Consider the following 24,825-nt stretch of genomic DNA (forward strand, 5'->3'; position numbering starts at 1 on the left):
GCCCCAATGTCCATTACTTTGCACTTGGCCACGTTGAACCTCATTTGCCATGTTGACACCCACTCGCCCAGCCTCAACAGATCCCTTTGGAGTGCCTCACAATCCTCCCTGGATCTCACTATGCATTGGATGGAGAAAGTGGATTGGGAGAACTTTTTCTTCCTCCCCCATATTACCAAAACTCATTGATACCGAATGATATTAATAGGCAGTAGAGTCAGGGTCGATAAAAGTACTTCTTCACTCAATGAATAATTGCAAAATCATCATAATAACAATGATAACATTCAATTTGCCTTTGGACCCCTTGCATGAATGACTTTTAAAGAGGATTAGACATGGAAGATAGATCTCTCAATGGCTACTAGCCATGGTGAGTAAAGGGCACTACCATCTTCAGAGGCAGTTAACCTCTGGATATTAGAGCTAGGAGTAGGGGTATGCACACAAAAACAATCCAGGAAATCTGGATCTGGGTTTCAGGGTTTCCCCAAAAAAATCCAGGATCCCTGAAATCTGAGAAAGATTCTCTGATCTGCTTCAGCACAAGTAGAGAATCCCAGATTTATCTGCTCATTATTCCCTATGGGAAAAACTATCCGGGGGATCTTCAGGGTTTGGGGGGCATATTTCAAGAAAACTTCACCAAATTTGAAGGGAACTGAGTCCTGACTGTCAACTAGACCCAGGTTCATCCAAGTTTCAGGAAGATTGAACCTGGGGTCCAATTCTGTGGGCCCCTCAAGAAGGTTCCCCAGGCCATTCTCTATTGTTTCCCATGGGGAAAACATTTCCAAGAAGGCTCTCAGGACCAATGCTGAGATGTGGTCAGACCACATCCGTTTTGGCCCAGTAGATCAGAGAAGAGGTGGAAAGCAACTTGCAGGGCTCTGAAAGGTAGTCCCTGACTATTGCCTCCACTGAATCCTGGCTCATTCACCTCCAGTTCCCACAGGGGCTGACCTCAAGCCAGAAGACCACCATCTCCAGGGCCATCCCCTCCATCCCCTCTGCTGGCAGGATTCCCCTCCAGGCTTGCATATGCCACACCACTGACCTGCTTGGTGAAGTTGCCCTTGATGTATGGATTGCACATGGTCACCAACATAGATGCCTCCTTCTCATTGAGAGGTTGCAGCCAGGACGTTATGCCCTGTTGCAGCCTTCTCACAAGTACACACACTACTGGACCGAAGTTTGCACAGCCTGTGTCTGGGTCCTGGAAAGAGGCCAATGTCATCCAAAGCACCTGCATCAGAGAGATTACCAGTCCCAGGGTCACCATGTGACTGAGAAGGTGAATTCCTTAACGGGCCTAAGTAGATACACACATTAATCTTGTTAATCTTGTAATTCTTCCCTTCTTCCTCTTACCACTTTCTTTGCCACTATAGAAATGCCGTAGAAAGGAGGAATCAGCAAACAAAAAAATTACATCATCCACAAATGTAGTATAACTCGATTATTTTTTCTGAGAGAGTGCTTCATTTTATTTCATTCCTTTTTATACTTAACCAAATTCTCTAGTGAAAGCTTCATGCATTTCTGTGGCACTGTTGCTGACCAAGCAATTGTGGAGATGAGGCTGTTATCTACTGCAGGGGGAGGGGAATCTAATTGTAGTGAATGGTCATCAGATCAAGATCAAGAATGTATGCAGGAAATGCAGCATACGCTTGGTGTGCCTGGAATTTAATAAGGCATTTGCTGTGGTTTCACAAGGTACTCTCAAGTGGATACATATACTTGGCAAAGCTGCCACTGCGATGTTAGGCACTTCTGAGCAAAGCAGAAACCCTTTCTGAGTAATTCACAATTCTTGGTGGGGTTTCCTGTTTCTTAACCACGAACCCATCGTCAAAAGTGCCACATTCCAAATCCCATTGAGTATATATCTAAATAAGAGATGCTAGAAAGAGTGATCCAGGGGAAGATTTGATACCATCTGTCCTCAGGACTGCCGTTTTGGAAACAGCGGTACTGTTTTTAATGGTCTGCATATGGTGCTATGGGTTTCAGAAATGTTTTTAATAAGCTATAGTTGAAGACAATGGTTTATTCACAGTTGAAATTGACTGTATACGCATTGTTCTCAATGGTGTGCCCATTTGTTCTACTTTAGTAAATAGATTTTGGAGTTTTTTGCTTCAAAACCTGGCCACTTGTTTGACTTGCAATTACTCTGAGGCAAAACTGGAGAGCCAGTTTGGTGTAGTGGTTAAGAGCAGTGGGTCTCTAATTTGAAGAAATCGGTTTGATTCCCCACTCCTCCACTTGAAGCCAGCTTGGTGACCTTGGGTCAGTCACAGCTTCTAGGAGCTCTTTCAGCCCCACCAGCCTCACAGTGTGATTATTGTTGTGCGGGTAATAATAATATACTTTGTAAACTGCTCTGAGTTCGTATTAAGTTGTCCTGAAGGGCAGTATATAAAATGAATGATGTTGTTGTTGTTGTTGTTGTTGTTGTTATAAAAGAAATGAGTGTATAATGCCGCTGAAAGCTGTGTTTGTACCATGCTATCTTAATCTCCTTCGAAAAGATGAACTGACAAGAACCCACATATAGAAATTAAAAAATAAGTTACATGTGGAAGAAAAATGAAACAAAATTGGAAAAGACTGGATGAAATTAAGAAGTGAGCCATGTCACTTGCTAGTATTATTTGTAAAGTCTTTCTTGCAAACAGACAGAAGCACATACATGGAGGAGGTGTATGTATTCACTGCAATTTAAAAGCAGGATTACTGTCTATTCTGCTTATGATAAATAATCGCTTTGCCAAGAAGCCCAAGTGTATATTGATAAAAGCTGAAAATCAAGTTTACAAACTTATCACAGTTTCTTTCCCAATAAAACCAATCGCAAAATAATCTTTCTAAGTAATAATCAAAATAATCTTTCTAATGTACATGTGTTTATCAATGATCTAAGGCAGGCCTTGACAAATTTTATTTGGCTCTAGAAACCAGGCCAAAAATTACGGCACCAGACTCCCTTTTCAATCTTTAGAGTTTCATATTTTAATGACCATCTTTTCTGATTATGGCTACCAGAACACCTACTTTTATTCCTTCAGTTTCCCATAATTTTTATTCAAGATAAGAGATTGTCATCACAACAAAAAGCTTACCTCTGACACTAACTTCTCCCCAGTCTCGCATGAATTCATTATTGCTTTAAAAAAACTCTATTTAATTAAATATTGGAGCCAGTATAGAAAGCAGCTGCTTAAGAAATGAATTCATCCACCATCATAGAGGGGTATAAAATTAATATATAAACAAACCATGACAAGAACTTCATGAACACGCATTTTTATACCATATAACATAACATGTTCCGATGTGAAGTGATAAATTAGCTTTATAGTTCCACTAAGGTTTGCAGAGAGATACTACAATATAATCATTTCTGAAAAGATTAGGTGTCACAATAAAATTTCTAGGCAGCTAGAAATCGATGGATCCCACACAGCCCTTAACACCCTGCCATCCACCCCAAACTTCCCTTCACAGATTTGGGGCTTCCCAGGCAGGTAAAGGCTGGGAGCCTGCCACACACCACCTGTCTAGTCTTCACTATAGCAGGCAGAGAGCCCTCACCCAAACCCTCTGTCCATTTCCAGAGGTTCCACCAAACAGGCATCCAGTTCCTTGTCTGGACCACCCCTCACCCAGCTATAGCCCAGGGCTTTTGGGAAAAAGGGAACTCAGAAGTTTCTTTCCCTATATTTACGCTGCCATCATTTAACATGACCAGAGTATGAGAGACCTGCGTGTGAGATATTTTCCCTCAGACAATGATTTCAAGCCAGCCAGGGTTAAGCAAAACAAAAATAATCTTTATTTACAAGATGGAAGATAGCAGTGAGCGGTTTTTAAACTAATAAACTAACTGGAGTTAAGCAGAGAACGTTTCAATGTAACAGAACAGGTATGGAATCAGCCCATTCCCATTGGCGGTCCCTCAGGAGAGGTGGAGCTGGAGCCAGCCCTGTCTATCACACATGGTGAACTGGTACCTGGGATTTGTTAAGCTCTGCTACAAGTATCACTAGTGTTGCCAGGTCCCTATGCCCTCCCACTGGGGGGGGGGGATCTGGCACTTACCTTGTACTGGCAGCAAGGTCTTCTTCTTTCCTATTATTATTATTATTATTATTATTATTATTATTATTATTATTATTATTATTTACATTTCTAACTCACCATTCCTGCAAGCAGGTTCAGGGTGAGGTACAGCAGTTATAAAAATACAATACAAATATTAAAAACAATTCATAAAACAACAGTTCATCATAAAATCAACAAAAAGATAATAACTGTCCCAAGATGGGGTCAATTCCAGATTCCTGCCCATCAGCATACAGGGGGAGGGAAGCGGACAGATAATGTGCTGCAACCCATATGTGGGTCAGCTAATGAATGGGCACTACATAGCCCTGTGCTGTACCCATACGTTGGGCATCCGGCTGGTGGACACTGTATAACCCCACACTTCGTGGGAGGCTGGTGGGAGGCTCAGTGAGGATCTCATGCTGTCCTCAACCATACGCCTGGTGGAACATCTCCGTCTTACAGGCCTGCCAAAATGATAGAAGATCCTGATGGGCCCGGGTGTCCTCAGACAGAGAGTTCCACCAGGTTGGAGCCAGGACCGAAAAGGTCCTGGCCCTGGTTGAGGCCAACCGAGCCTCCCTGGGGCCAGGGATCACCAGCAGAAGTTTTCCAGCTGATCAGAGCATTCTCCGGGGCACATACGGGGAGAGACGATCCCTTAGTACAGTCCTACAGTCTTTTTTAATAGGTCTTTTCTTCTGGGCCCTCCAGCTGAACCTGTTCCAACTGGTCTACATCCTTCCTAGGGCTGCTAGACTGAGGGAGTAGGGGCTTGGAGGGGGGTGGTATGGCCACTGGCAATGGCATGATATCACTTCCAGGAAAACCATAGAGTTTCTAGTGATTCCTAGAGAGATGTGATATTACTGCTGGAGTTTCCCCGGAAGTGACATCATGCCACACTGGGCCTTCATGCCACCAAGTCAGGCCTTCCTGGGTTTTTGGAGGCCTTGAGCAGGTTGCCATGGCAGTGGGAAAGCAAACTATGATGCCAACGACTCACTTTTTATCCCTGCGAGTGCACCTGCGTGGGGATAAAAAGTGAATCATCACCAATACGGCTTGCCTTTTATATAGTAGGATGTTCTTATATCAGATATAAGATCTGTATTATAATAATCTATGGGATTGTTTTTGTGAACTGTATTTTGGCTGTGCTTTTGGGTACCTCTTTCCTTTAAGATTCTAGCTTTCTTCCCTTCTTTAATGTTTGATGTTTTCTATGTACCAGGAAAATAATTTCAGGTTTCACATGCTGACAATCAATCTGTGAATGTTTTCAGATTGTTTCATATTGCTGTTGAAGCGACTGAAAAATTACAAAGCCCTCTGGTGGCCAATCCTACTTGATGCTTCATCAATACTAACCTCAGTCGTACCTCCTAGGAGAGAGATTCAGCATTATAATTTTAAACACTTGGTTCCGAGCCCGTCAAGGGTTAGCTCTTTATTAAGACATATTTTCTCTCGCTGATTTTTCATGCCTCCAAAGCGTCAACAGGTTTTGAAATGCTTTCTGCTCTTCTTACTGGAATGATTCTGTATTTCATACAAACTAAAACTATGGTCAACAAAGGAACATTGACAGAGTGTTTCATTTGTTTTGCCATATGCAAGATGATAACTTTTCAATAACTAAGAGAGCAGTCCTAAAGAGGACTACGGAGAATCCTATCCAGGATTACTCAGTGCAATTCACTCCCAGGAAAGCATTCTAAGGATTGCACTGTTAGTTGTAGCTGTGGTCCAAGCATGGAGGAGGCACTTTTAGAGGGACAAGCCCAGATTGCAAGCCTCCCCCTGTACTGTGACATTGCAGAAATGTGTTTTTCATGGCTCATGAAGTTGCATGATGGGGGAATGTCACAGGCTTGTATCAGAGGCAGAGCAACAATAACTGTGTAATGTTATCTGTTTAGGTCGGCATGGAAGCAGATTCAATCAGCTACAGTTCGTTTGCTAGTAACTGTCCCAGAGTTGTCAAGAAATGCTTTCATCTATGAACTAAACTACACAAGATGCCCGACATGTGTTGAGTGCCTGCAAGTTTACCTGGGAAGTGTAGTTGGGCCAGCAGCAGCAGCTGGGCCAGAACAACGGGAGGGAAAGAGTGAGCAAGGGGAGCTCGAAGCTGACAGGTGACTAGCAGCGGCAGAAGAGGCTGCTGAGGCTGCAGCTGCCACCACAACCACCACTGCTAGACTCAATTATCCCTTCTCACAGAGAGGGACAGGAGACTCGCTGACTCTTTCCTTCCTTTCCTTCTGGCCCTGCTGCTGCTGCTCTGACATGTCACCCCCTCCCTGCCCCTGAGCTCCTGGAGGAAAACTCGAGCAGAGTGGACTTGTATAAGAGTCAGCAGCAGTGGTGGCAATCTCAACAGTTCCTTCTACCACTGCTAGCTGCCTGTCAGCTTTGGGCTCCCCTCGCTGACTCTTTCCCTCCCATCCTTCTGGCCCGGCTACTGCTGGTCTGACTACACTTCCCAGGTAAACTTTGGGGAACCCAACACATGTTAGGTGTCTCGTGTAGTTTAGCTCTATGCACCAATGTAAATCTAAAAGTCAGGACCTTATTTTGCATGTTCTGAAGACCAGCAAATCTAGGTGCCAAATTACTAGGGAAACCAAAGAGTAAGGAACAATTGTTCCAGCTCTTTACCAAGTTCTTCCACACTCCAACTCAGAAGACAGCTTTTATTATCAAGATGGAGTCAAATGGAAGTGGGGATAGTCTCTGGCAGGGAGCACAGGAGCAGACTCTATTTATTGGCCAGGCCAATGAGCAACTTTGATCTGGAACTTCTTATTGACATCAAGAGTACTGTGGCTTTTTTGTCTGTTTGGTTTTCTTGAAAGGCTTCTCAGATGTGATTGGATTTCCCTGTGTTTTCTTTACCAAATTTTTATGATAGAACACAGGTCTAATATTCCACAGGTTCAGATCCTTTTTGCTAGCTGAAGTCCCTGTATTCACAGTTACCCCACAGTAATTATGCTTAGATATTTATTAAAGAATTATATTTTAATACCCCCTTCCCAATTTGGACATCTGCAGAAGCAGTGGTTTCAATGTATGTAGCAACTTTTTACCTTTTAGGTTAATAGTCTTTTGATACTTCTTTGAATGAAATCAATGAATTGGTATTTCCTTCCTCTATTGGTTAAAAGAGAACAAACTTGGAAGAAGACAACCTACTGCAAGTGGATTAGTTATCTCTGTGGTTGATGCTTATTCTAATACTTGTTATGGAGTTGTAGGACCATTTCTGAGTTCTGATTGACAACCCAGAATCTGGGGTACCAGATAGCCCCATATCTCTAGCTCCATCCCATATCTCTAGCTCCTCTTGATAAAATACAGGGCTGTAGGCTATTATAAATGTTCTAGCTGGCTCTGGGGTAGTCCCATAACTTGCTAGTTTCTGATTGTTCTTTCTCAAAGCATCAGCAATAGATGTCATGTTTAGGTTTCCAAAAGAAAAAAAATCCAACACCTGGGGCACCTACCAAGGTGCCCCATGCTGCGGGCTTCATATTTAAAATGCTCTTAGCCTGTGCTCTGACAGTATTTGCATGCCAGATTTATATTGTTCAAATGATGAGCTCTACCTATGAATGTTTTGACAGTCTTTGTATCAGTGAGTCAAAAAAATCAGTCAAATTCTTTTATGGGATGGTAACATTGAAAACTATGACTGTTGTTGATGCTTGCATAAGTGTGAAAGCAAATTGGGCTTGTCAGTCAGTCATGAGAAATCATAGTCCTATGTACAGTGTAGTAGCAAGCTGATTGTTACTGAAGGGTGTTGTCCTGAAGGGTGGTATATAAATTGAATGTTGTTGTTTCAAATACCCAAATATCTGTGACTCTTACCTGAAGGCATTACTTTGGTATCGAGAAAGCTGCTTGAGTTACACTGCTAGAGCCTCTGGCACCTCACTGAGTACCTGTTTGCCTCGGTTATTATAAGTGTTGTCTGGCTGTAAAGGGCAGGATGTATGACATTGAAAGACTATTAGAAGAATGATATATTTTTATTGAAATACTATCAGTGGGCACTTAGAAAATTTGCAACATTCATGTAAGTATATCAAGTGCAAATGTATTGCTTTCCCTCTTCTCATTAGCTCGTGGAAATATCAATAAGAATGAATAATACCACAATGAGTTTAAGTAGGATCTGGAGAACTGATTCTGTATGCAGATAATAGCCTATCATCAGTCATGGATTTCCACTTTAGAATGGGGAAGGTTATGGACTTAACACAGAAAGCAGCATATTATATTGGGTTATAAAGTAAATTATTCTAAATGCCTTTATCTGTTATTCTGTTTTCAGTTGTGCTTGCAATCAGCAAATCTTAATGGGCAGAAATCTAGGCCATCAATTCACAAGGTATTTTAGTAATGTTGTAAAACACTTAGTATAAGAATTAATGGCTATATTGAAAGGTGGAGATCCATCAGCCTTTATCTTGATAGATAAATGAATGTTCAATTGGAAAATTCTAAGGATAAAATGTAAGAAGGACCCTGGTCTATCTGTACCGTGTAGAAGGATACATAAACCTTAATTTGGGGGGACTGAAAATGCTATTTCAGTCCAAGATAGGCACATTCCTTGAACCTCCTGAATCCATCCAGCTGAAAGGGATAATCATAGAACTTGGTGGTGACTGAACTCCCCTTATAATCAGCTTGGCTCTTTATCAAGGATTTCTAAAGCACTTGAAAGAATCCTCCAAGAATTCACAATATTGGTGCAACCAGAAGAGCTTCCTGCTAGGGATTCCTGTTGGTCCCTGTTCCCCCATTTCCCAAAACTTATTGTTGTGAAGATGGTGAACGCAGAAGAGAGGGCTGCGGGAAAGGAGTACAGCAGAGGCAGGGACAGAGGCAGAGGCATCATCTTGAAGGTTTGGATGGTCCAGCCTGAGTGCTTGTGAAGTCAGTAGCATCCTTGTAAGGCTGGCAACTCCCAGGAGATATTAGGGCCATTTCCACATGTCCTTATAGGCACGGCCCATCCACAGAACTCTGGTGGCCTTTCCCCAGGGTTCCACACGTCTCAGTGTGCAAAACGTTTGCAGGCTGTTTTCCTACCTTTTTCTGGTGTTTTTTCTGGGACTGCGCTTTCCTTGGTATTTTCCTTTGCTGTGGGTTGACAGAGCACTTCTTCAGCATCCTTGGGCATGTGAATAGTAAAAGTACTCTGAGGAATCCTCTGATCACTGCCCAGTTCCTCCCCCGAAGCTTTCAGCATGTGATCATGCATGTGCAGTGTAAAAAAAATATATTGAAAGGGAGGCGGGCGATGATGAAGAAAGTGTCCGACCTCCCTTCCCACACTGCTTTATCTACGAACTGCGGAGGCTGTCCTGCAACCTCAACGTGCAAGGTAAGCACTTTTGTTTGTGTGCAGGCAGAGTTTTTGGAGCGACTCAGCAAAACACACACAATAAGTGAGAAAAGGCCGGGAACAACCGGCTGTGGGGAAATGGCCTAGATGTTCTACAGCAGTAGTTCTTTTGGATCCATTGTATGCCTCAAAGTATGCAATGTTATCATCCAAAATCCCCTCCCCACAACCTACAAGAAGAAAGCATACCAGGCAAGAAAGCTCTGTTTATATAGGCATATTTATTATATATGCATAAAATATCCAGATTTCAGACATCCATTCAATGAGACCACTGTACATTGTACTGGAGTGAGCAGGAGTGAGCAGGAGCATGAACATCATTCCATTGGCTACCTATCAGTCACTCCATTGGCTACCTATCAGTTACCGTGCTCAGTTCAAGGTATTGGTTATTACATACAAAGCTCTTCACGGCCTTGGCCCATGATATCTACGGGACTCCCTCCCTCCCTATGTCCCTCCACAGAAGCTTTGCTCATCTGAACAGGGTCTCTTGCAGGTGCCAGCCTGCACATGGGTGAAATCAACAACAGCCTGTACATGGGCTTTCTCTGTGGTAGCCCCTACCATGTGGAACGGCCTGCCTGAGGCCAGGAAAGCCCCCACCCCCTCTCCTGGCTTTCCACAAACAACACAAAACTATATTATTCAAAAAGGCTTTTTACTCAGATAGGAGGGAAGTATTGTAGGGAGGGGGTCTCAGATGCTTCACTAATGAGTTAGGGATCATAGGCTTCGTCACTATGTTGCCTTGCATATTATCTGTTGCTTTGAATATCTACTCCTATATACTACCTAGAGCCAGAGGAGTTAGCTGTGTTAGTCTGTAGTAGCAAAATCAAAAAGAGTCCAGTAGCACCTTTAAGATAATCAATTTTATTGTAGCATAAGCTTTCGAGAATCAAGTTCTCTTCGTCAGATGCATGGTACAGAAACATGCATCTGACGAAAAGAACTTGATTCTCGAAAGCTTATGATACAATAAAATTGGTTAGTCTTAAAGGTGCTACTGGACTCTTTTTGGTTTTTATATACTACCTGTGCTTCATGTTATCTAATCTCAATCCTAGAATTGATTATGTTCGGTTTCAGCAATTCTTCATCTCTGTGTTGGATCCTTGTTAATGCTATGTCTTTGTAAAATCCTATGACATTGTTGTGGAAATGTTCTTGACACTATATGGAAATGTTCTTGATACTGATTGTACTAATCTCACACTATGTAATCTACCTTGAGTCTCAGGGAGAAAGGCGGACTATAAATGACATAAAATAAATAAATAAATACATAAAATTATGTTAGGATTGATTCATATTTGCTGAGCTGTCTGCTCCTTTTTTAAGAGCCTGGGAGAGAAATCTATGATATGGGATTTTATCCTCAGGATGGGGTGAACAGTATAAAACAACTCTACTCCATGGGCTGTTAGAAGCCATTGCAAGAGTGGGTGAAGCTCACCTAAAATGCTGAATACTACCTATTTGCCCCCAAAAGCTCTGAATGTCCCTGCAATTGTTCCCTGGAGGACCACATGGCCACTGTTAAGAATCACTGCTCTAGATCAAATAAAGAAAGGTAGGAAGTCTCCTAATGAGAAGCCACATGAGCATTGAATTTATCCTTGAATGTTCCATTTGATGATATTTCCCCTTCCAAATCAATATTTTGACCCAAACGTGCAGAATGTCTTCAATAGCATCTCAGCTTATTTATTGATTGATTTACTTCATTTATATCCTATCTTTTCCTGAATGGGGACTCAAAACAGCTGGATTTCCCAGATCCTTTTATGAAACTAATCACTACACCATACTGGCAAGCCTAGCATAATCTCTATACCCATTCCTCATTCAGTATATAAACAAGAGTGGAGTCAGAAGAAAAGTGCAGTTTGTGTAATAATGTTCAGGGAACAGACATGACTTCTGTAGGCCCAGTACAACCTTACAGTAAGTGTCTCCACGCACATGATCCTACTTAAAGAGTTGTACAAGAAAAAAATGTTGATTTAAGTTCTGAAAGGACAGAAGTAGAGTAGAGATGGGCACAAAACAGAAAAAAAACCAAACCATGTGGTTCGTAATTCATCAAATTTCATGAACTACGAACTTTCACGAAACTGCCCCTGGTTTGTGAACTGGTTCATTTGGTTCATGAAAACATCACATCCAGGTCAGAAAATCATCACTTTTGGGTCAGCAGAAGGTCACTTCTGGGCCAGCAGAAGTTCATTCCAGGTCAGCATAAGGTCTGCAGGAAGTCCATCCCCTGTTGTCTAGGAAACTGATTAATTAGCACCAGGCTGTCTGCCATGATAAACCAAAAAATGAGCCAGCCTAAAGTTCGTGGCAGTTTGTCAGACATGGGATCTGACATCCAGGTCAGAAAATCATCACTTTTGGGTCAGCAGAAGGTCACTTCTGGGCCAGCAGAAGTTCATTCCAGGTCAGCAGAAGGTCTGCAGGAAGTCCATCCCCTGTTGTCTAGGAAACTGATTAATTAGCACCAGGCTGTCTGCCATGATAAACCAAAAAATGACCCAGCCTGAAGTTCGTGGCAGTTCGTCAGACATGGGATCTGACAAACCACTGGTTCGCGAACCATGAACCGGCCTGGTTTGTGCTTAATTTTGGTTTGTATTTCGGTTCGTGCCCATCTATAAAGTAGACCACTTCAGGATAATGGGTTTGCTGCTTGGACCAGCCTGCCCAAGACCCCACTAAAACATACTCATCCCCTCCCCTTGCAACATTAGGCCCTGATATTGGGCCTTTCTTTTTGTCTTCTACCCCCACTTCTTTTTGCCTTTTATTGTTTACAGTTATTTTTCTAGTAATGTTTTTTTCAAATGTGATAACTGCAGCATATTTCTAACTTCAGATTAAAAACTTCAGAAATCTAAACAATTGAATGCCTATGAAACAAAAGTTCACGTCATCAATTTACAGTAGGCATCTTCATATTACTTGTCATTTCTTCTTTTGTTTCTGCTAGGGTTTAAAGTATACGAAGGAATGCAGATCAAAATTAGGTATTAAATATTACTACTGATGGGTTGCAAGCATCCTCAATTCTATTTCTTTCCTACATCATGTCTACAGATTATTTTTTTACCTTCCCTTCTCACTCCAAACTCTAGAATTTCTCATTGCATATAATCTGTTTTGCTTGTTTATTGAAAACAGTGCTGTCTGGAGATCCTTATTTTTTCTCCTGTGGTTCTTACCAGTAAGGGGTTTCTGTGTATGTTTTCCCACATCTGATAAAAACAATAAATCCAGAGTCAGACAATTTTTGAATTGTTTGTTTATTCTTATGTTGTTTATTAAAATATTTCTCTCCTGCTTTTTCTTATAACTTTTTCTTATAGCAGCTTATGAATTACAGTTAAAAGTACTGCAATTTAAAATTAAGAGAATAAAACCCCAGATACCTCCTTCCCCAAGATGTCTGCAGACTATATGCCATTATAAGCCTTGGCATATAAAATAGTCTTGTGGTTCCTCCTGGAGATTCTAATGGACTTCCTCACGTCCTCAGGAAGTTAATTCCACATAGTGGGAGCTACAATAGTAGAGGGAAAGGCCTGGTTGAATGGGAGGTGCCTCAGTCAATGGGAACCTGAAGACCATGGATAGCAACATTGTTCCTGACAACTCACTTCCTACCCTGGTGCACCTCCAGAGGGCGCTGCTGTGGAGGGAAGCACAGATGAGACAGCCCGACCCTCCAGAGAGTGCACCGCAGCAGGAAGCCCAGGCGGGGATCAGACACGGAGCAGATGGCAATGCCTGCCCCCTGCCTTCACCCAGCGAGAATTGGGAATGGAGCAGGTGGCAATGCCCACCCCCCGCCTTCACTCAGCTGGGATCAGGAGCAGAGCAGGTGGCAATGCCAGCCTGCTCTTCACCCAGCCAGGATCAATCACAGAGGAGGAGGCAATGCCTGCTTGCCTGCCCTCCCCTTTCTAGAGCCTGATGTATTTTTTTCCACAACGGGCTTTGTTACTAGTTAAATAATAAATTATATTAATTGCTTTTCTATTTTTCATTAACACACTTAGATACTAAATTTAATGGAATGTATCCAAACATTTGTGGAAAGGGAGTTGCTCACTTTCCTTTCCTCCTGCAGCCCATTGATCTCCCCAAAATTTGTTCGGGGTGGGGGGGCGGTCAATGGACCCTCAGGGTAATGTGATGGTCTGCAGTAGGAGCGGGAATCAGCAGAAATCACTGCTCACTGTTCCAGAAATAGAAATGCTGTTTCATTGGAAGAATTGCGAAGATGGATACATGCCAATGAGTCTAACATTCTTGGATTAGCAAATTATGTATGCTTACTTTTCTTTTCCGTGCCTATGCGTGCTGCGCTTCCTTTTTCATTTCTCTAGCCATTCGCCATTTTGCCTCAGGCTATTTTAAGTTGTTCACATTTTATTTATATCTTAAGTGACTACTGTTTTTGTTTCCATTTTACTTGTCATATTTTCCAAAATGATCAAAATCTATCCCAAAGTGTGGGGCCAAAGTGTGTTATTTATTCTCCCTGTTGTGTTACTTATTTTCCACCAACATTTCTCCCTATTTCTCCCATGTTAATGTTTTAATAATACATTATCTACAGAAACAGCAATGATTGCCAATTACATTTACAAGATGATATTGAAAAGTGTGGTCCTAATTCCAGAGCTTGTAGAGTCAACAGAAATTTAATTCTAAAGAGTGAAAAGCTGTCATCTTTTGCTGAGTGTGATCACTTGAGACTCTCATTTTACATGAGGGGCTCATGGCATTTGTATCCCATACTTCTGCTCAGAACCCTGGGAAGCCATACTTCGTTCTTACCTCCATTATTTTAACCTTACAACAAGCATCAAAAGTAGATGAGTCTGAAAGAAACTGACTAGCCCAGTCACAAAATGAGCTTTGTGGTTGTGAGTTTCTCTACACAAGACACCTTACATGGGAATGCTCAAGTGACTTATTTTCTGGGTGGTCTTATATTCAAGTGTATTCTGTCTCCCTAGCAGTGCATGTGTATCCATAATGGGAGCACAAGTGTGAGATCTTTTACTTGATCCTACTCGTGTAAAATGTCTTGTGTAGAGAGACTCTGTGTGAAATATGGAACTGGAGCTCGCTGATTGTAGCTTTACACTCTGATCACTACGTCATTCTGGGTTTTGGACCATGGCGTATTTCTGACATTTATTCCCATGCTATGTGTGAAGTTTGATTGTAGCAATTTTGCTCCCCACTGAGTAGATGCTCATTCTCCTCTAGTGAACTTTTCTTTTTTTGTTTTAAATTGCACTTAGCAGCTTTCTTAAATCAACATTCACTCTTTGTCTTCATGCATTATATATTTCTTTGGCTGTAGTTCTTTGAGACATTCCACGGCACTTTCCTGCGTTGCTTAAAAGTTGCATTGCAGAAGCACTATTTGTCTTGTAGCAAAATGAACATGATGAATTCTCTTTTTTCTTTGTTTTATGGATGACCTGGCTTATGTAGAACACTTCAATTTCCTTGGAAATCATTTTGTTTTCCGCACATGCCCTACTATTTCCCTGCTTTCTTCCCAATACTGTCAACAGGGCTTTTTTCTGGGAAAAGAGGTGGTGGAACTCAGTAACGCACAATGATGTCACTTTGGGTCAGCTGGAACAAAGGGGGAGTTTTTTAAAGTTTAAATTGCCCTAGGTGGAAATGGTCACATGGCCGGTGGCCCCACCCCCTGATCTCCAAACAGAGACCATTTTCAAGAGGTGCCGAAACTCCGTTCCACTGCGTTCCAGCTGAAAAAAAGCCCTGACTGTCAACATAATTTATATAACCCTTTGAATGTTCTTAGGAATGTGGAGTTGCACACTTCTTATACCCCCCTCCCCCAATATCTGTCTGCCCTCCTTATTTCAAATCTATGCTTATGAAAAGAGTGCTTTGCTCACATTCCACTCACAGTGGGTCCCTTTCCCCACTGATCATGTTTCATGTCTCTCAGCTGTCATTGCTTGTGTATCCTCAAAATTCTCCAACTGTGCATGCGCAACCCAACAATTTTCCCATTTTTTACTTTAAAAAAATGTGCATTGGAGTTCTGGGAGGAAATCATCATTTTCCAGCATATCTTAAAGGTTTCTGCTTCCCAGACATTACAGGGACACCATTTCTATAGGTCTATTTTTGACATTCAGTGTGGCCACATAAAAGACATGGAAGTTAGGAGAATAATATTTGTTTTTGCTATTGACACTGATCAATTCAATTAAAATTTTCAGTTTTTAAAAACAAGAATTACAAGTGCAATCGTAAGCAGGCTTACACCTTTCTAAGACCATTGACTGCAGTGGACTTAAATGGGTATAAATCAATTTAGGATTTAGATCAAGACGGATAGCTGTGTTAGTCTGTCTGTAGCAGCAGAAAAGAGCAGGAGTCCAGTAACACCTATAAGATGAACAAAATTTGTAGTAGGGCATGAGCTTTCACAGCTCTTCATCTGAGGAAGTGAGCTGTGGCTCACAAAAGTTCATCCCCTACCACCAATTTTGTTAGTCTTATAGGAGCTACTGGACTCTTGCTCTTTTCAATTTAGGATTGCATTCTTATTCATCAGTCATCTGTCCAAAGCTTGTTCATGGCCTTGCTTAATTTTTTCTGCTTTTTGGAACATAAATATCCAAGAGCCTGACTATTTAAGAACTCTGACTTAAGTGACATAAAAAGTGCAGTGTTCTATTAAATAATTTGTTTTCTATCCAAAAATCTATTTTAGAGGCTATCATTATATATATTGTTGGTCTGATTAACTTGGCTTGGCAGCATGCCAAAATAATATTTGTTTTTGCTATTGACACAAAATTGAAATATATATAGAATGATTTTAAAAACCACTTATCAAAGACTATATGCATAGTCTTTGGGTTTCAGTAGATCTTAATGCATCTCTGAGATACAGCAATACTTAATAGAAAAAGAAGCTCTAAGACATAGCAATATTTTTAAACAGTACAATTCTTGTTTGGTCTTGAATTACATATAGCAGCCTATCTGTATTATGCAACAAAGGTTTTACAAAATTCGTATAAACATCCCTACAGTGCAAAACATAAGGTTTTTATATTGTGCTTTTGTGATTTATGTTAAACTATTAGACAGTGGAAGAAAAGCTGGGATATATCCAGAATGTTCAGGTAGATAAATGGGTCTGATATTTACTTAGGACACTGACATATTACTAAATGGGAATCCAAACAGTGAATTTGGATAACAAGGGGTTTCTGGATGACCAAGGATGAAATATTTATGGCTCATTCATTCTCAGTGCTTGTGTTCTGTAGAAGATTCATATCTGGGAAAAGGTTTAACTGTATGAAGAGTAGTGCAAACATGGGGATGTTCCCATTTCAGAGGTTAGGGAAAGGAGCATCTCATAGCAGCAAACCCAGATTTGAAAACAATTTACACTTAACAGGGGGCCACGACTGCTTTTTGCTCTCTGATTAATGCAGCCGTTAAAAAAAAAATCCTGCTGTCTGGATCCAGGCCTACATGAGAAGGGTATCAAACCGAAATCAAGAGCTGTAACTGATATACATATAATCAGTCTTTTTTTATCTACCGATTGCTTTTTCATCCTGACATTCTTGCCAGGATTCTCTATGTTGTCCCCTTCTCTATTTCTCTCTTCACAACAAAAATGAGGTAGGTTAGTCTGAAAGAGGCTGATTGGCTTAGGATTGCCAGTAAGCTTCACAGCTGTGTCAGAATTTGAGCATAGGTCTTCCCTGTCCTAGCCCAAGATTTTAACTGCTATGCCACGCTGCCGTACCAGTCATCTCTCTCAAACACACAAACATTTCATATTGCAAATTGCTGTTGAGACTTTCTGGTGTGAAACAGTTGCTTCTTTTTAAAGGGAAAAGTAGATGGACCCCCAAATGCAACTTTTGTATTGATCTGACACTAACAGCTCTTGATTAGCGTCACTGTGTACAAGTCAACAAGCGCTGAAGGCGGTTAAATTGCAATTACGAACCAGTTAGCTTTTGTACAGCTCCCACTATGTCAATAGGTCTCTCTTGCAGGGAAAAATTAGTTATTTGAAGAATTCATCTTTCAAGGCCTTCAAGAATAAAAGTGTCAAGCATTTAATTTGCACATATGCTTCTAAAATCCTCTGCTATGAGTGGGATTCAAAGGATCGTGCACAGGGCTTCAACACATGGGGTTGGATCCTGTGAACTTTTTTGCTAACAGGGATATTTTCCCTTGATGCCAGGGTCTTTCTCCAGCAAAACTGCCTCAATGGAAGACTCTTTGCACCATACCAAAGGACACCCCTTAGCAAAGCAGATCTATGCAATCAAACCCATCCATTGTTGTTCCCGAGTTTCTAGTACCATTGGAATGCCTGGTTGGCACCTTAATTACCTTTAGGGGCCATGCTGAAACATTTCCTTTCATCTAGGCTTTTAATTGAGTGGTTTCATCTTTTGAAGTTGATTTTATGACCTGCTTTTAGCTGAGAACTCTTTTATGATCATCATTTCAGTGTTTGTTTTATGCTGTTTTATTTATTTATAAATGTATTTATATATATTTTTTCTCTCCAATGGGAACCCCAAGTGGCTTATAACATTTCCCCTTAATTTTATTGTTACAACAACCACCCTATGAGGTAGGTTAGGCTAACTGGCCAAAGTCACCTGTGGCAGAATGGGGAGCCAGTTTGGTGTAGTGGTTAAGAGCGGCAGGACTGGAGAACCAGGTTTCATTCCCCACTCCTCCACTTGAAGCCAGCTGGGTGACCTTGGGTCAGTCACAGCTCTTCCAGAGCTCTCTCAGCCCCACCCACCTCACTGGGTATTAGCTGTGGGGATAATAATAACATACTTTGTAAACTGCTCTGAGTGGGTGTTGTTGTCCAAAAGGGTGGTATATAAATTGAATATTATGTTATTATTGTGTCTCCCAGATCCTAGTCTATTATTCTAACCACTCTAACCACGTTGGCTGTTTGTGCCCCTGTCTTCTTTTTAATGGCACATTTTTATGCTGCAAATTTTTGTTGTGATATTTTAGCTTGTGATCCACCTTGAACAGGTTTCCAGAGAGGTGGCATGACATGTAAATTTTTGAAACCAGTAAGTAAAATAAAACAGCTCCTTCTTGCTCTCCCCAAAACCTCATTGGAAGGACAGTCTGAAGCTGTCATTCACTGCAGTTAGGATGTACAACGCAGACTGGAAATGGCCCCGTGCAGGTAGGGAAGTGCGCAGAGCTCTTGACGTCCTACTAACCTAAGACTCCGTTTGCTCTCTTGTAGGAGCTGATGCTGTAGAAGCCCAGTGTAAAAGATTTGAAGTGAGCTCGAGTGAAGACGGGAGGGTGCTGTTCTCTGCCGACGAAGAAGAGATTGTCATTGGAGCTGACAGGCTGAAAGTAACAGGTAGGTAATAACAACAGGCTGCCCAACAAGGACCTTTCAAAAAATTAATTGCTAAAGTATCAATGTCGGCATGTCTAAAGTTTATATGATTCTAATATACAGGTTTATATGATTCTAGTATATTGTCCTTTAATGGGTGAACAACTTGGATTCTCTATCGCTATTAGTCCAGTGCTAAGCAGAATTACTCCCTTCTAAGCCTGCTGTTGACTCCAGTGGACTTATAACAACAACATTCGATTGACCAGGAATGGTGTGACTCTGCTTAGGATTGTGCTGTAAATGCTCTTTTCTAATTGGTTTGCAAGAGCCACCAATGGATGCGCCATGCTGTTTGAATGAAGGATATTTTCATAGGCTGAGAAGAATTTTAAAAAATGTGGTCCAAGCTTATATTACAGAGTAAAACTTTTAGTACCCTCTACTGCAGAACTCAACTTTTCAAGAGCGTCTGCTTTTCATATGTCATCTCTTATCCAGCCTTGATTTATTATTCTTTTGCCATTTTGAAAGGTTTACTTAGGCGATGCCCCTCCATAATCATAAAAGCTGCCATTATATAGCATGCACAACACTTCCTGTGAGCAAAATGTCACATCTAATTTTGCTGTGACTTAAGGGTATGTACTTAAAATACTCTATCAAGAATGCTTAAATAAGGTTCACCTTGAGCAGGTGAAATCAAAGTATATTTCTTGATAGTTGTCTACTCTGCAGATTGGACTAGTGAGAAATGACTCTTGGTCTTTTAAAATATATATTCTCCAATGAAATGCTGTGTTTACTCAGGAAACTCTAAAACTTACAAAGACCATTTTGGATGCATTGTTAGTTGTTTGATCAATTTGATAGCAATGGTTAATAGTTAATATTGATTTTGCTTATACTTGATGCGTTACACTGCAAGGTGCCAAAGGCAAGAGATTACTGATCACCTGTCTGATAACATTGGCAGGTAGTTTCTACAAATGCTATACATGATATCTAAGTAGATAACAGGGCTTAAGTCATTGACCAACTTTAATGTTGTCGAATATCTATGTGTAGTTGGTGATTTTCTTTTTAGGATGTTTTTTATTTTGCAAAATGCTGCTACTGGAGCTGTAAATTTTAGGGGGGCAAAAGCCTTCCATTTTCCCCAACTGGGTGTTTTTACCTCTATCTGAGAAACTTCCCAAGGTTTTAACCTTTTCCTCTTGAACCATTTTCTTCCTGAAAATGGTCACTCCTGAGCTGCATATAGGATCTGTATGTTTTTCACAGCAGGGGAAAAACAGTTCAGGGGTGGTGATTTTCAACTATGATGGTCTGGGGAAAAAAAGAGTTTTAAAGCACTTCAGCTGTACACCAATCTCCCTTCAAATTGCAACTCCAGTACATCCTAAAAAGATTACCATAGAGAACTGTGCATTATTTCATTCTGCCCTACATTTAATCTAGAGCAATAGAGCTAGATTGTTTTAAAGCACCTGGACAGGAAGCACTGGAGTCGCTCAGTTTTAATTACAATCTGACAGAATATGAATAAATACAGCTGTCCGGGGTCTGGGCCTCAGCCCCCGGACTTGCTGGGAGGGAGGCAACTGGGAGACAGCAGCCCTGCCACTCCAGCCAGCAACCAGGATCAGAACCCACCTACACCCATGGAAAGCGGCAAAGGGCCAGGGCCTCAGAGGGCTAGAGGAGGCAGAGAGACACCAGCTGGACCCACCCTCCAGGAGGGCGATAGGGGGCTCAGCAGAGCAGAGGGAGAAGGCAAAAGCAGGAGGAATAGGGACCCAACAGCTGCCCAAACAGAGCTCTTACCTGGCAGAGAGGAGAAGCAGCCACAACAGCTCAGAGCCACGCCCCAGCCTCCACCTCAGCCTGAAGACAGCAACCTGGCTCAAGAGATGCTCAGAACCAAGCCCCTCCAGGTGAAGCTGCTGAAGGCATTCTGTGGGAAGAGCTGGGCAGCCAGCCAAGGGGCCACAGCTGGGTCTACCTTCAGTAATCAGCTCAGCCAGAGAGGCCTGGCAGCCAGCCTACATGATGCAGAACAAAATGGCTATTCCCTTATGAAACAGCAAATAGAAGAGGGAAAAAAACAATCCACAGGGAATACAATACTAGTCTACAAAATTACAAAAATGTATTCAGAGTGCAAAGGCTACAAAATTTCATCACTGTGTTCAAATAAATACTCTTAATACAATTTCCAGGCACATACATGAACAATACAATACTTTTTACATAATCATATAGGGCACATTGCAGTGGACATCCACAGTTTCCACAGTCTTTTTGAAATAATTATAACAATTCTTTCCGGGGCTCCCCTTGGCAAGTGAATGGTGAAGCCCAGCCGTGAAGCAGACTCCAACCCACGCTCAATCTGGGGCCGGCTATCTGTGGCAGATATCGGAATCCTTCATCAGGAGCGTGTGGAATGCTTTACAGCAGAAAAGGAAACTTCCAATGTATTCAAATCCTGCATGCCCAAAACATAACACACGCATAAGAGATTTTCAAGTTTATGTTTTGGGCATGCAGGATTTGAATACATTGGAAGTTTCCTTTTCTGCTGTAAAGCATTCCACACGCTCCTGATGAAGGATTCCGATATCTGCCACAGATAGCCGGCCCCAGATTGAGCGTGGGTTGGAGTCTGCTTCACGGCTGGGCTTCACCATTCACTTGCCAAGGGGAGCCCCGGAAAGAATTGTTATAATTATTTCAAAAAGACTGTGGAAACTGTGGATGTCCACTGCAATGTGCCCTATATGATTATGTAAAAAGTATTGTATTGTTCATGTATGTGCCTGGAAATTGTATTAAGAGTATTTATTTGAACACAGTGATGAAATTTTGTAGCCTTTGCACTCTGAATACATTTTTGTAATTTTGTAGACTAGTATTGTATTCCCTGTGGATTGTTTTTCAGCCTACATGATGCAGCTGTTGCTGATCCAGGCAGACCAGCCAGCTACCCCAGCTGCAGCAGCTTGAGACAGCCCAGGCCAACGCTGGAAGGCCAGGGAGGGGTGTGGCCTGGCAGGCAGGACCTGCAAGATGGGCGGGGCAGTGAGAGAAGGCCCTATAAAGGCTGGCTGGGGAGAGATCTGAAGTGGTGGGTGTGAGTAAGGAGTGATGGTGTGGAAGCAGAGCAGTGTGAGTGGAGGCGAGTTCTGGGGGAGGAGGTGGAGGAGGTGGAGGAGGTGGAGGAGGAGGAGGTGGAGGAGGTGGAGGAGGAGGAGGAGGTGGAGGAGGTGGAGGTGGAGGTGGTGGTGGTGGTGGTGGTGGTGGTGGTGGTGGTGGTGGAGGACGCAGGGGGAGGACGCAGGGGGTGAGCAGGCCAGGTTAAGCAGGCCAGCGAGTGGAATGAGAGGGAGTCTGGGTGATGTATACCACTCCTCCTTCCACAGAGCAGGGTCCTGCAGCATCCCTGGCACCCCTCTGACATCAGGGCCGGCCCAGCCAGCACCCTGCCCAGCGGCAGCAACGACAAGCCCTGACACAGCTATGATTTTATATTTGCTGGGTTGGCTTCCATAGATCCATCCCACTGATGGCGGTTCTTTCCCTTGGGGCACTGCAAGAGCCTCTTATGACAGGGGAAGGTTCCTTGCACTAGGGGAAAGGGCTACCATCAGTGAACTATTCTGGGCATGCAGTAAAGGTCACTGAGTGTGTGGGGGGAGGGGAGGTAACTCTGAATTTCCTGTATTGTGGAGGAGATTGGACTAGATGACCCTAGAGGTCCCTTCCAACCCTATGATTCTGATTCTAAATCTGCAGGTTGTATGGCAATGCAGTCCATGTGGCTGAGAGAAATTTTGAAACCCTAGGCCAGATTGTTTGGGGAAAATATTGGGGGGGAGGGTCTTCTTATGCATATAAATATGCCCCATACAATGTTCAGGACCATTCTGTATCATTTTTCCTTCAAAGAAACATACGGCATTTCCTTCACTTCTTCAAGAAACCAAACATGTTTGCTATCGAGCAAAAATGGTTCCATCAAGCAGTAAGCAGTTCACAATTCTAATACTGACAGTTTGTCTTACAAATGAAATTAAGGGCAGTGTTTTTAACTTCTCTTAATTAAAATATCACAGGGTCATCAGGTGCTGAATCCAGCTAATTATCCATCCATTAGTCATCCTGGGTCCAAAAGTAAGCTGTTCTCTCTTCTTCCATTTTGGGGGGAGCCTTTAAACACAACACAAAAAGGAATCACCCCCCTCTATTTCTGACATTTGCACTCCAATGTCATGTCAGGTTTCATCACTTCTGTCACATCCTTGAACTTGATGTAAATTGATTGGCGCACGCCTCAGGGACTTGTACGTGTTTGCTGAAAAATTTAAAAGCAACATCATTTGGGGGTCAGTAGACTACAAGGTGAAAGTTACGTCTATATTTCTAGTTCGGGGAATATAATGCCTCGTAGCAGCGTTCTGGTTGTTCCTTGCAACCATCATTCATTCCTTTGTAACCTCGAGGCTAGATGACATGAGGCTGCCCTTTGTGACTACTAGAAAGGTGCCGATGGTCCAGTGTAGAGCAACGCACTGCTGAACATGGGGGGCATTCACACCATTCTGCAGTTCTGCCTTTAGTCCCCTGGAGCATTCTGGTTGCTTTTGTTGCCCATAAATCTTTCAGTAACTTGGGCCCCACATGTAAAGAAAAAGCAAAGCAACTTTCGACCCTTTGCCCTGTGCTCATAAAAAGAAAGTCCTTTCATCTCCCAGCAGATAGGATAGCTAATGTATTGGGGGTTGAGGAGGAGGAAGAGCCTAGGCTACTTATTAACCTTGGAGGACATGCAGAGATCATGTGTGTGTTTCCTCCCCATAAATTCAGATACTGAGGAGGTGGCAGAGCAAAATCAAAACCATGTGGAGATGATCCTTTTCATTAAAAAAAAGTTCTAAGTAGGCCACTGGAAGCCAGAAGCAAGCCAAGCCTAAGAAGCTCTGTCAGCCCGGCAAAGGCTGCTCAGTCCAGATCTGGCCAGCGGTGATGGTGATGGGGAAGGCCAATTCATCATCTACTCCTGTGCAGCTAACAACCATTGGTGGCACAGAAGGAAGATATAGGAGAGCCTTTGGCAACAATGCCATCTGGTCTGAGCCTAGCAGCGCCTGAGCAGCTATAGAAAAAGGAAAGAGCTGTCATTTGCCACTAGCCAAATTTGAGCTTGTTATTTGTCCACTTTAATGGCCCCATCTGTCATGGCAGCTTGTTTACAACCCTTTTACTTATTCCCTGTGCAGCTCCTTCCTCCTTCATAAGAACCACGTTTGAGGCTCCTACTTGCATAATGATCAACAGCGGAAAAAAACCCAGAGTTGGTCCTGCCAAGAGTCCAACAGGTGTTCTCTCTAACTTACTAGAAGCTCTGCCTTTGTTTGTACCCAAATACTCAGATTTGGTAGCCTTACTGGAAGCAAGTTGATATGGCACTGGTTCACTTATGCATCTTCAGCATCTTGAGCCAAAATTCCTGAGGTTATTCACCAGGATTTTGTATTTACTTTGAACCCAAAGGAGAACAGCATAGAGGTCTGAACCCTCTTTAGAAAGGCCAGAAGGAATGATGGGCAATTTATTTATTTCTTTAAAATATTCACACACACCCCTTAGTTTTTTTCTGCATCAGGCTTTTACGTAGGTCAATTATGTACACTGATTTCTCTCCAGAGTTCTGCACGCATGGTCAAAATACCCTGATTCAGTCTCCAAACTGCTTCCCAGACTTTTTTGCATTCTGCACAGGGAAAGGCTGCATCAGCTGCAGAGTCAGTCCCACCCCCACCCCCACCCCGGGGTTTCTGCC

At 42.4% G+C, this 24,825-nt stretch overlaps 1 protein-coding gene across 2 annotated transcripts in view; it reads left to right on the top strand.

The window, feature by feature from the left end:
• Nucleotides 1–24,825, top strand: part of SGCZ (sarcoglycan zeta) — a 392,529-nt gene that overhangs the window by 293,944 nt on the left and 73,760 nt on the right. The window contains exon 4 of one of the 2 annotated variants that reach the window (XM_054990569.1): nt 18,879–19,001. The exons of the other annotated variant lie outside the window; for it this stretch is intronic. Within the exon in view, the coding sequence (XP_054846544.1) occupies nt 18,879–19,001 (123 nt within the window). The remainder of the gene's footprint in view (nt 1–18,878; nt 19,002–24,825) is intronic. 2 annotated transcript variants of the gene reach the window in all.

This window comes from Eublepharis macularius, chromosome 10, assembly GCF_028583425.1.
Source record: "Eublepharis macularius isolate TG4126 chromosome 10, MPM_Emac_v1.0, whole genome shotgun sequence".
NCBI classification, from domain to species: Eukaryota; Metazoa; Chordata; class Lepidosauria; order Squamata; family Eublepharidae; genus Eublepharis; species Eublepharis macularius.